This window comes from Carassius gibelio, chromosome A13 (assembly GCF_023724105.1).
Source record: "Carassius gibelio isolate Cgi1373 ecotype wild population from Czech Republic chromosome A13, carGib1.2-hapl.c, whole genome shotgun sequence".
Lineage (NCBI taxonomy): Eukaryota > Metazoa > Chordata > Actinopteri > Cypriniformes > Cyprinidae > Carassius > Carassius gibelio.
Genome location: NC_068383.1, coordinates 17,321,585 through 17,340,171, shown reverse-complemented (window position 1 = coordinate 17,340,171; position 18,587 = coordinate 17,321,585). Strand labels below are relative to the sequence as shown.

General features: G+C 36.1%; 1 protein-coding gene across 1 annotated transcript; it reads left to right on the top strand.

Moving 5' to 3' along the window:
- The first annotated feature begins 2,627 nt into the window (after positions 1 to 2,627).
- Positions 2,628 to 18,414, top strand: LOC128026346 (aminopeptidase A). The gene is made up of 20 exons (XM_052613385.1): positions 2,628 to 3,676; positions 5,669 to 5,810; positions 6,036 to 6,167; positions 6,292 to 6,412; positions 7,008 to 7,162; positions 7,900 to 8,013; positions 8,113 to 8,247; positions 8,340 to 8,405; positions 8,508 to 8,573; positions 9,362 to 9,522; positions 10,050 to 10,129; positions 10,251 to 10,387; positions 12,153 to 12,208; positions 12,331 to 12,481; positions 12,693 to 12,766; positions 13,080 to 13,184; positions 13,269 to 13,442; positions 17,629 to 17,769; positions 17,859 to 17,940; positions 18,058 to 18,414. Exons 1-20 carry the CDS (start codon positions 3,057 to 3,059, stop codon positions 18,202 to 18,204), a joined length of 2,859 nt encoding a protein of 952 aa, XP_052469345.1. The 5' UTR covers positions 2,628 to 3,056; the 3' UTR covers positions 18,205 to 18,414.
- Positions 18,415 to 18,587: the final 173 nt, after the last annotated feature.

The window sequence follows — 18,587 nt, the reverse complement described above, 5'->3', positions numbered from 1 at the left end:
CACACACATCACACTACAACTACCTGGGTTTGAGAATCACATCCACAGGAAACTTTAATCATGCTGTGAATGAACTGAGAGATAAAGCACGCAGGGCCTTCTACGCCATAAAACAGCAATGTCCTATAGAAATCCCTATTAGAATTTGGCTGAAAATATTAGAATCAGTAATTGAGCCCATTGCCCTCTATGGCAGTGAGGTGTGGGGTCCAATGACCAATCCAAATCAAGATTTCACTAAATGGGAAAAACATCCAATTGAGAACCTGCATAAAGAACTGTGTAAAAATGTATTAAACGTGCACCGACATACAACAAATAATGCATGTAGGGCAGAATAAGGATATAGAAAAGGGCAATTAAATTCTGGAAACATCTGAAACTCAGTGACTCCAAATTATATCATTATAAAGCCCTGCAACACCAACTGACTGCTCTCTGGCTGTTCAATGATAGCACTCACAAGACAAAGAACAAATTGTTCCACACACATACACACAGGCACTGCCAAAGTCAGTGAAACCAAACTGAGTCATTAAATGTCTTATGGTAATTAAATATTTATCCAAACTGACTGGTTCACACACATATATATATATATGTGATATCAAAGAGCAATCTGAGAGTCTACAGCCCTTTGATGGCTCACTGCATTCCTCCAGTGGAAACCAAATCCCTGTACTCTGATTAGTCCAGTCATGCCGGAGAGAACAGGTTGTAATCAGTGCACAGCTCTGAAGACTTTGTGTCATCATCACCCTATAGCACCCATTTCATCTCTCCCATAGGTCTCCAGAACAACACCTGGGTGTGTGACTGTAGACTTTCCATTTTGCTTGACATTAGTAAAGCCCCATAATCTTCTCTGGTCCTGTTGCATCGCTGCCTGAACTGTAGTGAACCGCTGGATCTTGCTGGTATTCCCTTTCAGAGCGTGGAGCTCACTCGCTGCTGCATGCCCACGTGGTGACCTCTGCCACCAAGATCAAAGCTCTACTGGGTAGCAATGTCCTTCTTCAATGTGATGCTACAGGACCCCAACAATTATGTGGATCAAATCTGCCAGACCCAACCTTTATAACCGAGGTATCTTCTTCTACACTCATATGGCAAATATCCTCGTATACACCAGTGTTGTTATTGTTAACTAAAATTATTTTTAAAAACAATTTTATATCAATTTTATTAATAAATTTTATAATTTTATATAAATTTTATAAACAATATATAAAAAATAAAAATCAAATAACAATATTAATAGTAGTATATAATAATAATAATAATAATAATAATAATACATTTTATTTATTGTGCGCTTTTCTAGAACCCAAAGCGCTACAAACAAATAAAATACAAAACTACAATAAATGCAATACATATATACACACACACACACACATATATATTCTGGGCATGTTTTTGTGACATATCAGGACACAACTTTGTATAATGACATGTGTATGACACAGGTATTACAAGGAGAGGATAACCCATGTCCCCATTTTTCAAAACGCTTATAAATCATACAGAATGAGGTTTTTTTGAGAAAGTAAAAATGCACAAAGTTTCCTGTGAGGGGTTAGGGTTAGGGTTGGTGAAGGGCGATACAATATACAGTTTCTACATTATAAAAACCATTACGCCTATGTGTGTGTGCGTGAATGTTTACTGTTGAATAAAACCCTTTTTTGTATTAAACATTATTTATTGAAATAAAGCTGAAATAAATAACATATAACATCTGGCTCAAATTTCCAAACCATAATTATTCAAAATTTTTCTTCAAAATGTAATGCACAGATGCCAAAGTTGGCATGTGATGCTCTTTGTTTTGGCCTGTCATGACCAAATAGGGGGAAAATTAGGAATAACTTAGTTTTTTTTTTAAGAGTTAGAAGTTAATTTGATTTTAATAAATGTCTACTTTAATAAAATATGATGGATATAAAGCAACATTTACTTTGAGCCCACAGCCGTCAATCAGCCAAATCAGAATTTTGGCCCTTTGTACAAAAAAATAAAATTAATAAATAATAAATTCACTCTATTGCTATTAAATTTTCTCTAATTTCCCTATCCCTAACTGACACATTTAATTAAATATAAAACGTCCCAGAAATACTAAAATAGTATTTTCTTACATAATCCAAAAATCTTTCTTTTATTTAAATATTTTTTTAACAGAATAAAAAATGTTGGCACCTCTGTTCTAAAGTATTTACAAACTATTTCCTTGCTGTCTGTGTATGGATGTTTAAAAAACACTCAAACATCTTTAATCGATTAAATAAAACTGCATTCAGGAAGAAAACATCGATGTGATATAAAGTTTAAACTAATAATCACATTATAAGTAGACATCTGTCACTTTAAATGTTAGATGTTGTGATTAAAGCTCCACTTAAAGCTACTGTAGCCTTTATGTCTGACAAAATTGTTCATAATTAACATTTGGAATCAGGATATAGTTTCCTTAGCAACTTAAAACAGCATTCCCCTGTTTTCCTCCGTAAGCCCCTTCCTCTCCTCATAATAACTCCTTCCATGTTTACTCTGCTTTCCCACGCCTCCCTCACGATTCTCTCTCTGATGCTTGTTTGGGATCATTCCCCTTTGACTGCTGATTACCACATTTTGATTTATGTTTAACTAAAGGGCGGTACAAATTCAGTCCCTGTCCTCTATGTATCAGCGTGAGATTGAGTGAGTGAGGACTTGCCACACTACAGCTTAAGCATCAAGTCCCGATGTAGACATTTTGACCACTGCATGGATGTAACCTTACAGAGATCAGAGCTATTTTTTAGACTGTGGTGAAACTCAACTCCTGCTTTTAACCTCTGTGTCTCCAATGGGCTGCCCTGCTTTAGTGTGTGGGTCTACACATTTAGGAATCCAGAAACAGCTGTTTTCTCTCTTTAGAGGCAGATGGAAGTGTAAGGATATTGTGTGTTTGTGTGTGTGTGTTTGGGTTCACCGGGAGAAAGAGTTCTGACTTTCTTAACTTTGAGTGATTGTACTTACCCTGACTCTGGGTCTGAGCTTGACGGCTCACCATGGAATGCCTGGAATTGGAAAATAATGAAAAGCGCTACTTTATCCGAGGCAAGCATGCTGCTCTCATCTGCGCCGTCATCATCGTGATAGGTGTTGCCGTGGGGCTCGGAGTTGGTTTGAGTCAGAAGACCTCCTCATCCGAAGAGGAACACAAACCAACACCATTACCTACAATACCACCAGACGACCGGGGTCCCTGCAAACCATCCAACAACACAAACGGCGGCTGGAACAACTTCCGCTTGCCTGACCACATGGTCCCCTTCCATTACGATCTGCATCTGGAGCCTGACCTCGACACGGACATCTACATCGGGAGCGTGTCCATCCATCTGACCCTGACGCAGCCCAGTCAGCACCTGTGGCTCCACATCCGAGATACTTTTGTCAGTGCTGTACCTTCTCTAGAGCGCAGCGGCCTCTCCGGCTTGACCTCTGTCCAGGTGAAGGAATGCTTTGAGTACAAGCCGCAGGAGTATGTGGTGGTGGAGGCGGCCGAGCAGCTGAGTGTCACTGGCCCAGACGAGCACTACGTCCTCACTCTACACTTCCAGGGCTGGCTCAACGGCTCTCTGGTTGGTTTCTACAGGACCATGTATCAGGAGAATGGAGTTACCAAGTAAGAGTCAAGACATCTATATTGTAGAAATTTATTTTTGTGCTGTGATTAGGCAGTTTGCACAGTTAGAGGTGTGACAAAGACTGAGAAATTATACTTGCAAGTATGTGTACTGTCACAATTTACTGAACTATAAACAAACAAACAAACAAACAAACAAAAAAGCTTCCACTATTTATAGTACACATTTAAGTCTCTTATGCTCACCAAGGCATTTATTTGATCAAAAATACAGTAAAAAAAAAAGTAATAATGGGATATATATTTAACTTTGAGATATTGTTTTCTGTTAATATTTTTTCAAATGTAATTTTTTCCTGTGATGGCAAAGCTGAATTTTACGCATCATTACTCCAGTCTTCAATGTCTACAAAGATGATCCTTCAGAAATTGATGTTTGATGCTTAAGAAACATTTCTATGTTTATCCATTATCTGTGTTTAAAACGTTTTGCTGCTTAATATTTTTGCGGATAATATAAATGTCTTTAATAGCCTTATTCAACATGGATGCATTAAATTGCTCAAAAGTGAAGTATTTTCTTAACGGCAACTAAAGAATATAACTGATCCCAAACTTCGGACAGTAGTGTAATTAGTTTTAGAGTGGTCACTGAGTCATTTGTCCAATGTTGCTTCTCTAAACTGGACGATCAGAATTATTTCCAAATACAGTTTACACTGAAATGGATGTCATTGGCAATAAAAGTTACCATAATTTAATTTGACCATATTGCAAGCTCAGTCAAATTCACAAAATGAGGACACATTTAAGTTGTGATGACCTGCAAAAAATGCTTGGCATTTCCATCCATCCATCCATCATCTTCCGCTTATCTGGGGCCGGGTCGCGGGGGCAACAGTCTAAGCAGAGACGCCCAGACTTCCCTCTCCCTAGCCACTTCTTCCAGCTCTTCTGGGGGGACCCCGAGGCGTTCCCAGGCCAGCCGGGAGACATAGTCCCTCCAGCGTGTCCTAGGTCTTCCCCGGGGCCTCCTCCCGGTGAGACGTGCCTGGAACACCTCCCTGGGAAGGCGTCCAGGAAGCATCCGAAATAGATGCCCGAGCCACCTCAGCTGGCTCCTCTCGATGTGGAGGAGCAACGGCTCTACTCTGAGTTCCTCCCGAGTGACCGAGCTTCTCACCCTATCTCTAAGGGAGCGCCCAGCCACCCGACGGAGAAAGCTCATTTCGGCCGCCTGTATCCGGGATCTTGTCCTTTCGGTCATGACCCACAGCTCATGACCATGCTTGGCATTTCAAAAGTCTAAATTAAATTTTAAAGAGAAAAAAAATATAATTTCCTCACAAAACAATTATTATAGCTCTCAGTCAAGTAAGAAACAAATTCCACAAATTAATCAAGTACTGCCAAGCTGTTCCCTTTTATTACATGCAATTTATTCTTATACAACTTACTTCTTATACAAACCCACTTCTTAGGATGTAGTATTTTTTGTTGAAATGGGTTAGTTGCCATCGATGAGATCATAATATAAAATATGGGAAATTTGGGAATTGTATGACATTTTAACAAGTGCGCTGAACTGAGGTGGACCTTCATTCCCTGGAACGAAAGCTGAGAGGTGCCAAGAATGAGAGATCTGCTAAAGCTTTGTTATTCTCAAAAATAAAGAGGTTTTAAGGTCTGTTACTTGCTCTACTTCAGATTCAGATCTGAGAAAATGAACAGCTAAACAAGCGCACAGTATTATATATCATATATGATTAACATATGATATACAAGGCTTTATTATCCATGATGAACTGCAAGATATGAGTCACACCACATAGGAATAGATTCTATCAATGTAATTTTTAAATGACTTTTTATTTTATTTTAAGCACCTAAATCAATTTAGTTGCACACACATAGAACTTAGTTTAGTTGTAAACAAACTTGATTAGATGTAAATGAAAATGTTGTTGGACTTTCCCCACATGAGGTTACTGAGGTGAATGTAAACCACTTGAGTTTTATGATCTTTTACAGGAAAATCGCTGCAACAGACCATGAACCCACAGACGCTCGTAAATCTTTTCCCTGTTTTGATGAGCCCAACAAAAAGGCCACCTACACAATCTCCATCACTCATGACAGTCAGTATGAAGCGCTGTCCAACATGCCTGTCGAGGTTCGTTCCATTGCTGCTTGAGCCTTCAAAACAGTTACTGAAGGTTTCAAAGTGTAGCTTAAACTTTTAAACCAAGACTTTGAGCATTAGTCTGCTTGTATGTTATGTGTGAGTGTGTGTGGTTTTCATTATGTCTCAGGTAAACGAGGTCTTGCTGCATTCATATGCTTTCTTTCTGTTCAGTTAATAGATGTGTACTATAACTCCTAACACTCTCTTTTACAGAACATAGAAAAAGTGTCAGACCAAAAGACAAAAACATCCTTTAAAAAATCAGTAAAGATGAGTACCTATCTGGTATGTTTTGCGGTTCACCAGTTCCACTATGTGGAGCGGTTCTCGAAAAGAAATATACCAGTAAGCTCTTTTTCCACGTTTGCTCTACTGCATCCAGAAATTGCTGAAATAGTTCCTGTCAGTCAGTACACTGAGACCTCTGTGGATTTTCATTATTTATTTCTCTTTATCTCCCTCCTGACAGTTGCGGATCTTTGCTCAGCCTTTGCAGATCTCAACTGCTGAATATGCTGCAAATGTCACCAAGATTATATTTGATTACTTTGAGGAATATTTTGACATGGAATATTCTTTAGAGAAACTTGGTAAATCAACAGACACATGCTTCAGTTTTGAACCATTTAACAAATGAGATGTATCATCATTAGTATTACTTACTATAATTATCTTTTTTATGAGGCAATGACATGATGCAGACTATTACTCAGAATTGTTATAAAAATATTATTCATACACATAATGACATGAAAACAGCTTTTTAAATCATGTTTAACTCTCCTGATATCATAATGAAGAAAGTATATATATATATATATATATATATATATATATATATATATATATATATATATATATATATATATATATATATATATAATAAAATGTAAATAAAATAAAAAATAATTAAATATTAACAATTTTAATCATTTTGAAAAATTGTATATGTATATCTTCTTATATGCAAGGAGTAAAGAAAATAATGTTTTCAACTAGATTTTAAAAAGTCTGTACTGTGGACACTCTTATTTGTCATTGACTCTCATACAATTTAAAACAGCTGTACACATTATGATCTTATAAAAAACACGGATTCAACTGATCAACTGATTTCTATCATGCCTATCTATAAAATAATTATCGTGACTAGAGATTTTAGGATATATTCTGCCTCTGTTGCAGATAAGATGGCGATCCCAGATTTTGGGACCGGAGCGATGGAGAACTGGGGCTTGATCACTTACAGAGAAACCAACCTGCTGTTCGATGAGAAAGAGTCCTCCTCAGTCAACAAACAGCGAGTGGCCAGTGTTATCGCACATGAGCTTGTTCATCAGGTTACGAATCTTATCATATATCTGATTGGTGAAAGAGGACAAGGTGTTACGCAGAGCGAGGACAATCCAGTATACAGTACAGTACATCGTCAATTACCCATCAGAACCAAATTGGCAGAACACCCTGTGCTGAGCATGCATCTCATTTTACTGTTTCCTGTAACTGCTTTTAAAAAAAGAGGGTGAATTCATCAGATCCATTTACAGTAACAAGGCCAGCAGAGAAAAATATGATTACCATAGATTATTATAACACAGTTACACTCTCTCAAAAGCATCCAATGCATTGATGTTTTTGGGAATAATGACTGCAGTCACACTACACGCTGATAAGATTATCTTTTTACGGCTAGGTCCAAGGTTGTTGGACAAAAAAGGGCTAAAAATGTTTGAATGATGATGTAACTGAATGATAGGAAATCATGATGTAATTAGATCATTTGTAACTTCTTTCCTTGTAAAGACATTCACTCAAAGCAAAGTATTTTGTTCAGCTTCCATCATGTTGACTGCTGATGCTTTGGTTATATAATCATGTTTTGAATTAATGTATTATATGACTTAATAATATGAGTAATATGACTTTGACTTTGCAGCAGATGTCTGACAAAATGTCTTTGTAAGAGAATTTTGTACAAATGTATTTATCCGAGAATAAACACGTTTTATAAAATGTCCCGTTACAGAAAAAATTTGGGGTTTTCCTTTAAAGGAACTGTTTTGTCTTTAATTTGCAGTGGTTTGGAAATATTGTGACTATGGACTGGTGGGACGACCTGTGGCTGAACGAGGGCTTTGCCAGCTTTTTTGAGTATGTGGGAGTGGAACAAGCTGAGTTTGACTGGGGAATGGTGAGCACATGCCTGAGTCATTCAAATACCTTCTTAAATGAAACCATTCAGTTGAGGCTGGATGTCATATTTATGCCTATTCATCTTGTGTGTTTCCAGCGGGACATCATGCTTATAAATGATGTGTTTCCTGTCATGGTTGATGATGCTCTTTTCTCTTCCCATCCTATTATCATGAATGTGTCCAGCCCTGCTGAGATCACATCTGTGTTTGATGTAATCTCATATAACAAGGTACGGTTAAGTCAGTGATGCTTAACCTTGTGTTGGTAATCTGTCAACTCTATTGGCTATGAATTGGTAACTGTGATGTCATTCTATTGTAGGGCGCTTCTATTTTACGAATGCTGGAGGACTTTCTTGGCCGTGACACATTTAGAGATGGATGTCGAGTTGGGCGACTTACTTTTCCCATATATTTTCTAATGACGCCACAGTTATATATTAAACATCTGATGCTGTCAAAATAAGACCCCTTTCTTTTTTTACAACAGCGATATCTAAAAAGCTACCCCTTCCAAAATGCCAAGACTGCAGACTTCTGGAAAGCCTTGACTGATGTAAATATCTTTTATTGATCATACATTGTCATTTGTATGTTTTTTCCATTTTTTTGCTCAGTAATATATTTAATATTACTATCAATAATTCAATTATTAAAGCTGAACTTTCAGCAGCCGTCATCAGTATCACATAATCCTTCAGAAATCATTCTGATATGCTGATTTGCTGCTCAGTTATTATCGGTTTATTATTGATGCTCTGTTATTAATAATGGTTCTTATTATTATCAATGTTGAAAACAGGGTTTTTTTCTGTAATATTGCAACCGTTAGATATTTTCTGCATTCTTTGATGAATATAAAGTTCAAAAGAACAGCATTTATTTTGAAATTGTTTTTTTTTTTTGCAACATTATAAATGCTCTTCCTGTCACTTCGGATCAACCTACTACTTCCTTGATGAATAAAAGTATTCCTTTTATATTAATTTCTTTTTTTGTGTGATCAACATTTTTATTCAGATTAATTTCACTTTCAGAAATAAATCACAAGTCAAGGTTCAAAAGAACTATGTACAAACAGATGCCATGAAGCCATCCACTTATACAGAGAAAGAGGAAGAAAAATAAAAGTGCTAAAAAATCAGTGAAGAATAGTAGGGATGTATCTTTTATATTAATTTACATTTAAACCGCAATGTATCATGATTTTCAAAACTATTTTACAATATTCCTCTTTTCACTGTAATGTAATCAAATAAATGTAGCCTTTGTGAGCACAGGAGACTTTATAATCGTAATTATTCTAAAATTTGACTGGTAATATATATTTATCTTGTGTCATAGGAGAGTGGGTTACCTGTGGCAGACATTATGGACACGTGGACCAAGCAGATGGGTTATCCTGTTCTGACACTGACAAACACAGACACTGAAGCTAAACTCACCCAGAACAGGTTTCTCCTGGACCCCAAAGCTGATCCCAGCCAGCCCACCACTCCCCTGGGGTGAGTCTGATTGTGCACGCCTCTCTTAACCAAAATGAAAATATCAATGGAATTAAACACTCTAATTCAGTGAAATTACCACGAACCAAACAGGCTCAACATTTTGCAAAACTAATTAACATGGCATGCACAGAAGCATATTCCATGAATTACTGCCAAGTGACAGTATTTGCACCAAAATACTGTTTAATCAAATGCACAACCTTTGATGTCAAGAACAAAACATATGGAAAGTGCTTTTGTACTCCTTTTTAAAAGTAGATAAGCCCATTTATTTAGCTTTCTGAATTCTTTACAGTTATTTGGTTGATTTATCCTTACTGTCTGCAATCAGAACAGATCTTTGACCCGTCTATCGGTCACTGCTCTGAAGTATCCTCTATCTGCCCCCACTAAGCTCTACAACATGATCACAAATAATAATTTGCCTGATTGTACTGAATGATAAAGTTAAATTTAATGAACTGAACTCTCAACTATGATGTTTTTTTTTTGTTGATTTGGATGTTTTAACTCTTGACCCACAGATACAAATGGACCATTCCTGTGAAATGGAGCACAGTTGACTCTAAAAATGCCACTTTTCTACTTGACAAGAAAACAACAGGTGAATAAGATCATATGCTAAGACCTTTTTATTTTTTATTTTTTTTGCATTGAGGGATAGATTGTTTTTTAACTGAGGTATTCTTCTGTGTAATTTCTGTCATTGGCCTGTGTTTAATCAGAGGCAGTCATTGCTGGATACTCCCCTGTTATTGATGGTCTCATCAAGCTCAACAAAGATCACATGGGCTTTTACCGAGTGAATCACCATGACCATGTGTGGAGCACTATTGCCAACCAACTTTCTGTAAATCATCAGGTATTATTATTCATATTAATTTCTCTATAAGAACTAACTAACAGAACAGTACAGAAAAGTAAGATCTTCATTACAATGATCACTGGCTGAATTTGCATTATACAGGTGCATCTAAAAAAATTAGAATAGCATGGAAAAGCTATTTATTTTTTGTAATTTAATTAAAAAGCAAACTTTTATATTCTAGATTCATTGCACAAAATCTGAAACATATTAAGAGGGTTTTTTTTTATTCTGATGGTAATGACTTACAGTTTAGGAAAATGTTTAATTCAGTATCTCATTTGAAAAAATTTTGAATATTTTCTCAAAGATCAATCAAAAAAAGATTTACAAAACAGAGATGTTCAAGATCTCCAAAGGTTTAATTATGTACTTAATAGTTGGTTGGGAATCCTTTTGCAGAAATGACTGCTTCAATGCGAGTGGCATGGAGGCGATCACCCTGTGGCACTGCTGAGGTGTTACTGAAGCCCAGGATGCTTTGATAGCAGCTTATAGCTCCTCTGTATTGTTTGTCAGATGTTACTTATCTTCCTCTTCACAATACCCCATAGATTCTCTGTGAGGTTCAGGTCAGGTGAGTTGGCTGGCCAATCATGCACAGTAATATCATGGTCATCAAACCACCTGTAAGTGGCAAGGAGGTGCATGGAGGTGCCACTGTGGACAGGTGCTAAAGTCCTGCTGCAAAATTAAATTAGCATCTCCATAAGGCTTGTCAACAGATGGAAGCATAAAGTGCTCCAAAATCTCCTGGCAGATGGCTGCATTGACTTTGGACTTGATAAAACACAATTGACCACACCAGCAGACATCACACACCCCAAATCATCAATGACTTCAGAAACTTCACACTCGACTTCAAGCAGCTTGGATTCTGTTCCTCTCCAGTCTTCCTCCAGACTCCAGACCTTGTTTTCCAAATGAAATGCTAAATTGACTTTAATCTGAAAAGAGGACTTTCAAACATTGAGCAACAGTCCAGTTCTTGTTCTCCTTAACCCAGGTGAAATGCTTCTTACGTTTTTTGGAACCTAGGAATTTGACAGCTGTAGCCTTTTTCCTGAAGACATCTGAGTGTAGTGACTCTTGATGCACTGACTCCGGCTTCGGTCCACTCCTCGTGAAGCTATCCCAAGTTCTTGAATCAGCCTTTCCTGACAATCTTCCCAATGCTGTGGTCATCTCTGCTGTTTGTGCACCTTCTACCAAGCTTTTTCCTTCCAATCACTTTCTATGTACATTATATATATATATATATATATATATATATATATATATATATATATATATGTGTATATATATATATATATATATATATATATATATATATATATATATATATATATATATTGATACAGCACTCTGTGAACAGCCAGCTCTTTTACCAATGACGTTCTGTGGCTTAACCTAAAATAAAGACCTTTTCCATGATATACATTTTTTTTTTGAGATGCACTTGTAACATTTATTGCATTCCTACCGAATTAAATATATGGACGCAAAATAATAATTTGAGATTACATATAAATTATTTTATATAATTTTATTTTCCATTGAAATCGCTGATGAAATGTTGAAACCTTACTTCGCTATTAAAAAAATAGTCCACTACAACGTACAAAACAATCAGCCTTGCAACAAGACGAACACATTTTTTTTACTACAATCAATAATTGAGACGCTAGATGTTCTAGTGGCTAATATCAAGATTGAAAAATCAGTATCAAGTATTGCAGAGAGCCATGTAATATTTTTTCAGGTGTATGATGCAACTGACCGAAGCAGCTACATTGATGATGTATTTGCATTCGGACGGTGAGTGAGTACAAACATCTTCCAGCTGCAGACTTCAGATTTTTCATAGCACGCTTTTTATGGTTAGTGGAGTTCATAAAGAAAGGATCTTGACGTCATTGTCTTTTGTTTTGTTTTAACAGGGCAGATATTGTAAATTATGGACATGCCTTCAACTTAACAAGATATCTGGTCAATGAAACAGAGTATATTGTGTGGGACAGAGTATCTACTTCTATCTCCTATGTGAGAGATATGTTGGCTGATGATCCAGTACTCTACCCAAAATTCCAGGTTGGACCCCAAAGTATTTAATACCTTCTCAATGCATGAAAACCATCAGTGTTATGAAAAATCATGTACATTTTAACAATGTGATCTTATTCCCAGTGTGAGATTTATAGCTGATATGTTTTATGTTTTATATTTTTTTTATATATTTATGTTTTATGTTTTATATTTTCTGTTTTTCAAATGGTCTGTTACAAATTATGCCTCTGTTTAGAAACTCTTCCGTGAACATGTGCAGAAGATATCTAGAGAGCTTGGGTGGAAAGATGAGGGGACACAAACACAGCGGTGAGAATTGTTTTTTGGCAGCACTAAGTAAAAAAAAGTTCCCCTTCAGCAAGCCAAGGACACATTATTGGATTTATTTTCCTTTTAAACCAGATACATCGGTATTAAAATGCTGCATATATTTACATATTCTAAATAGTTTGCATGTGTGTGCCCATGTGCTAACAGTTATGTCTAAAATCTGAGACCACAAGTAAAAACTTTACTGTATATTAAAAACAAAAAATCATAATTTGATAGAAAAGTTAAATGAAAAACATGATTATTGTAGTATTGTTATTATTAATTTTATGTTTTGTTTATTCCTGTATAGGCTGCTGAGAGAGACAGTTTTGGGCATTGCATGTCAGATGGGTGAACAGGAAGCTCTCAAACAAACCTCTGCCATTTTCAAAAAATGGATCGATGGAACAATTAGGTAATCCCATTCATACTTAAATAACTTAAGTTGTACAATTAGAGTGTGTGTATTAAAGAGGCTCTTTTTCTCATTGGGGAGCAGCAGTGTGGATGTCAATTTACGATTGCTAGTGTACCGATATGGAATGAAAAACTCAAGATCAGTCCAGAGCTGGGAAATCATGTTTCAGAAGTATCTCTCTGCCACTCTTGCCCAGGAGAAAGATAAACTGCTCTATGGCCTGGCTTCAGTAGAAGATATCACTCTACTTAATAGGTAAACTTCCTCTTACCCTTACCAGGGCAGTGTTGTGAAAATCCATTTTCTAAATGCGTGTTAAAGATCTTAATGTGAATGATTCATCCATGTATATCCTTCATTTTGGAAAAAAAATATTTTGGCCTAGTAATATTTAAATCGGTGGTTGATTGCGATTTCACTTTTTTAACATTAGTTATGTGTAATGTTGCTGTTTGAGCATAAACAATTACAAAGCTGAAAGTTTGATGCAAATGGATGCAAATTGATGCAAATTCTGGCAGTTTTAATGACTACAAAAACAGCTGGTAGGAACTACAAGTTAATTCCTTGGTTTGTGAGGTGACAAACCCAGACAAACCACGCCCTCTGGAAAAGGCAGCAAAGAGGGCGAGGCCATGCTGCACTGCTTTAGAGAAGAGAAAGAGAAAACTAGATGTGCACATAAAAACTATTCGTATATGAATCGCGATTCTGTCTTCTAACAATTCTAATGGATTCACAAGTTTCTAAATCTATGTTCTAAAGCAGCTGTTCTTAATACTGTTCTATAGCGTCCCTCTGCTCTGCACCTCTCTCTGTCTCTCTCTCTCTCCATTGTGCGCATGTGCAGAGTGACTGAGGAGCATGCATGAGTGAGTGAGTGACAACGTTTCTGAGTGAGTGTGAAATTGACAGTGTTGGATAAGGATTACACCATCTTTATAACCACTGATTCAATGAGGTGTTTTGCGTGTGGAAAGCATGGTCATACCACGTGTCCTATGAATATGGACGCTGAACAACAGGATAATGGGAATGGGTCAGCCACTGTTAATGAGCGTGAGAATCACACTGTTGATGAAAACAATAGATCAGAATAGGAAAAGTTCATAGGGATAGATCAGCATTCTGGAAAAGTTCCTGATGGCCTTATTGAACCCAGTTCATCTGGTTTTGTCAACAACTCTGATGTGTCTCTTAATATTGAGGTACAGCTCAGGGAAGCTTTACTTCTAAACCAAATGTATGCTACTACACTGTTGAACAGTTTAATAATTTTCTTGATTCTACAAAAAATATAAACTTGAAATGTATTTTCCAAGTAAGGCTTTTCAATGATTCATGTCTCATTGCCACGAGGAAGGCTACTTTAGGAACTTGATCAACCGAAACATTATCGACTTGTTGTGTTAGTGTTATGTCTTTTTGATTTTCTCTTTTTCATCCCAATGACTTCATTTAATATTGGCTCCACTCGTATTGTTTTGAATGGGAGTCTTAAAGAGACTTTGTTTATTATTAATGGTTGTCATGCTTTGGATGACCGAATGGAAGGGTAGTGTACTTCTTAGTCATGTTCTTTTATCAAGGGTAAATGATCATACTTTTGTGTCTGAGATATTTCCTGGTCAGATTTTCATGTGGATGTTACATTAGAAGATTCAACATTTTTTTTGTGTTTATACACCAAATACAGGAAGTGAATGTATACTTTTTTTTTTTACTTTCTGAAGCTATATCAGAATTTTCTCAAGATAAATCCTATTGTGTTAGGGGGTGATTTGAACTGTACTTTAGATCAAGCTATTGTTAGTAATCATGCATAACCTCATCCTTGTACAGCTGAGGCACTTCTTTAATTAATTATCATAGTTTTATTGATTTATGTAGAGATACTTTTCCAGGGGCAAGTTAGTATACTTGACTTAAACAAAATACTAATGACATGTCAGGGGCGAGGATTGATAGGGTTTATGTGGAAACCAGTAATAGAGGCAGATTCTTTGATCTTTCCATTTCTCCAAATTTCTTGTCTGATCAACACTATATTTCTATAACTGTTTCTGTTTCTTTTACGAAATCTTATTCAACATATTGCCAATTTAATAATAGACTACTCCAAGATAAAACTTTTATTCACTCTTTTCACTGTTTTTGAAAAGCTTGGAGAGAGGAAAGAGATCGTTTTAATCGTTAAGTCAAGGACATAGGCAAAATATGTCCATTAATATCCATTGGGAAAAGATATGATTTGGACATTGTTTTTTTTTTTCTCTTTATCAAGAAAAAAACTTTGATAAGGTTGACCATTTATATGTTTTTAAGACTTTGGAGGCTTTTAGTTTTGGTCACAATCTGTGGTTCTTATTAAGCTGCAGTACAATAATATTTACAGCATGCTTAGAATTACTGGTTCCTTGACCAGATCCATTTTCGGTATTAAGACAGGGGTGTCCGCTGTATTTGTATGTATTTGTAATTTTTGTATGTTATTTCAATTGAACAATTGTTGGTTTCTTTAAGGAATAAGCTACACGGTGTGAACATTTCTAGTTACCCAAATTGAACCCCAGTAACACTTACAGCATATGCTGATGATGTCACTGTTTTTATAAGCAAGGCTGATTATATAAATACTCTAACAGCTTGTTTAAATAGTTTTCAAAAAGCAACATCTGCATGTATAAACTGGGATAAATGTTCCATGTTATTTATGGTAGAATGGAGGGAAAAGGGACTAGTTACCTCACCATTGTAAATGGACTCGAGATGGTTTTAAAATTCTTGAGATTTATTTTGGTACTGATGAGGACATGGAGAAAATTGGCAAGGACTTTCTGAAAGTGATAGGGAGAATCCAGGGATGTAGATGGATTCTTCCACATCTCTCGTACAGAAGAAGAGTTTTTATCGTTAACAATCTGGCAGCCTCAATGCTCTGGCATAAGCTCACAGTTTTGAGTCCTCCTAAAAGATTTTCTCATAAAGATTATAAAAGAATTGGCTGATTTCTTCTGGACTGGCCATCATTGGCTTCCACTCTGGGGTTTTGTACTTGCCGGTGGCAGAAAGAGGACAAGGACTCAAAAATGAAGGAAATGAGACTACAAACATTAAAAAATAAATTGTATTGGACAGACAGAGTATCTTGGATATCATTCAGTCTCATTCTGTTGCCAAATACAACCAATGTAAAGTTGGACAAACATTTGTTTTTAACTGAAAGGACATATGATCTAAAAACTCAGTTGTCTCATGATGATTTTTATGTATCCATTCTGAGAGTATGGGGACTTTTTAAGATGTTAAGAGATAAAAGGACATCATGGTATTCTTGAACCTCTGTTTTTTAATCCATTGTTTAATACTGTACTGAGTTCATTTGATCTATTTTTTTCTAAAGCAGGAATGGTAAGAATTATTGTTTTGCTTGATTCACACAATAATTAATGGAAAAGTGTTCAGACTCTTGTTGATCAAGTTGGTCTTAAATCTGACATTGTGTGTCTGCCTCCTCAACAATGTTATCTAGGTTATTCCAGAGTTTAGATGCTAAATAGGAAAAGGATCTGCCGTCCGCAGTTGATTTTGATATTCTAGGTATTATCACATTTCCAGAGTTTTGTGAATGCAGCAAACATGGAGGATTATAATGTAACAAGAGCTCGTTCAAATACTGAGGAGCTAAACCATTCAGGGCTTTATAAGTAATAAGCAAGATTTTAAAATCTATATGATGCAGTGTTGACAGGACCGGGCTAATATGGTCATACTTCCTGGTTCTAGCTGCTGCATTTACAAATGTATATATATATATATATGAAGGAAATGAAAAAGGTTTTTAATATAATGCTTTAAATGAAACTTTTTTGAAGGTCTTTCTCTCTCTCTTTCTCTCTCATTCAGCTGAGCTCCAACAATGAACTATTTCAGTTATACACTTATTTTTACATAGCTATGAAAAGCCATAAACATGCATGCACGTGCACTTGCCATACTGTATTAAAGCTTTAATCAGGATATAACCATATATTAAAAACTAACATATGGCAGTAGTGTTTACAAATAACAGTGTATCTAAAAGTATGAGACAATAACAAACAAAAAAACATAGGCCTACCATTAAAAGCTTGCTCAGGCTCTTCAATAATATCCTCTGCTTCTCAATCGAGCTCAAACATATACTCAGTTTTTCAAAATCCAATCAATAACATGGATAGAACCAAGTTTGCACCCCCCCCCCTTTTTTTTGGTAATCAGTTATTCTTGGATATACATCACAATACAGAAGAAAAGATCACTCTATAGATACTGATGCGGCTTCATCAACAAAAACACTTGACTAACTCACAGCCTTATTGCAAATGTTAAAAGAAAATCCTTCTCCCCTTCCATTTCTGATCCTTATTTGTCTTTTTTTTTTTTTTTTTTTTTGTAACAGGTTGCTTGAGGCTGCTAAAAATGAAAGCATTGTGAGGAGTCAAGATGTTTTTACTTTAGTGCGATATGTATCACAAAACCCATATGGCAAAACCATGGCCTGGGATTGGATGACACTCAACTGGGATTACCTAGTGAACAGGTTAATTCATCAGTTGAAAGGAATAAGTTGAAAGAAAGTCAGCCTTCCTTTTGAAAATAACATTATCTATGATCTCATGTCTTTTTTAGATATACTATTAATGACAGAAACTTGGGCCGCTTGCCCTCCAGAATTACTAGTACATACAACACTGACCTGCAGCTGTGGAAGGTGAGCCATGAAGGCTGTGTTCAGAATGGAATGCTAGCTTGGTACTTACTGATGTTTGTAATTTACTTTTGTTTAAAATATCTTAACTTATGATTTAATATTTTGGTCTCTTTGTAGATGGAGCACTTTTTTGCACTGAATCCGAATGCAGGAGCAGGTCAGATGCCCAGGAAGCAGGCACTAGAGACTGTAAAGAACAATATCGAATGGAGGAAACGGAACCTGGACGAGATCCGGGACTGGCTGAAGATCAATGTTTCCTAATTCAAGGTTCAGCATCAGAACAATTTTTCCACCATCCACTCAATTTGTTTTCCACATGAATTGCTCAGGGCAGCTTGGAAGCGAATCTTTAGATAAGAGCCACAATTAAAACACTCTTGTTACAACAAAGTCTTGGATTCTGTTGGCATGACATTTAAATGAACAAATATTATCTTTGCAACTAGGCATTAAACATTTTTAGGCACTGTATATTTTGTATTTAATGTGTACATTATAGGTATTTGTAAAATTTGTAAATGTGAAATAAATGTCATAAAGGATGCTTAAGTTATCTTTCTTGTTTGTTGCACATGTATGATGTCCAGTTTTTCTCTGAAACCATTTACAAAGTCTGCAAGTGTATAGTGCTTAGTTTAAAAAAA

Coding starts and splice junctions, on each gene's coding strand:
- LOC128026346 (XM_052613385.1), top strand. CDS start 3,057: ATGGAATGCCTGGAATTGGAAAATAATGAAAAGCGCTACTTTATCCGA. Junction 8,248..8,339: donor ATGTAATCTCATATAACAAG/GTACGGTTAAGT, acceptor ATTCTATTGTAG/GGCGCTTCTATTTTACGAAT. Junction 9,523..10,049: donor CAGCCCACCACTCCCCTGGG/GTGAGTCTGATT, acceptor CTTGACCCACAG/ATACAAATGGACCATTCCTG.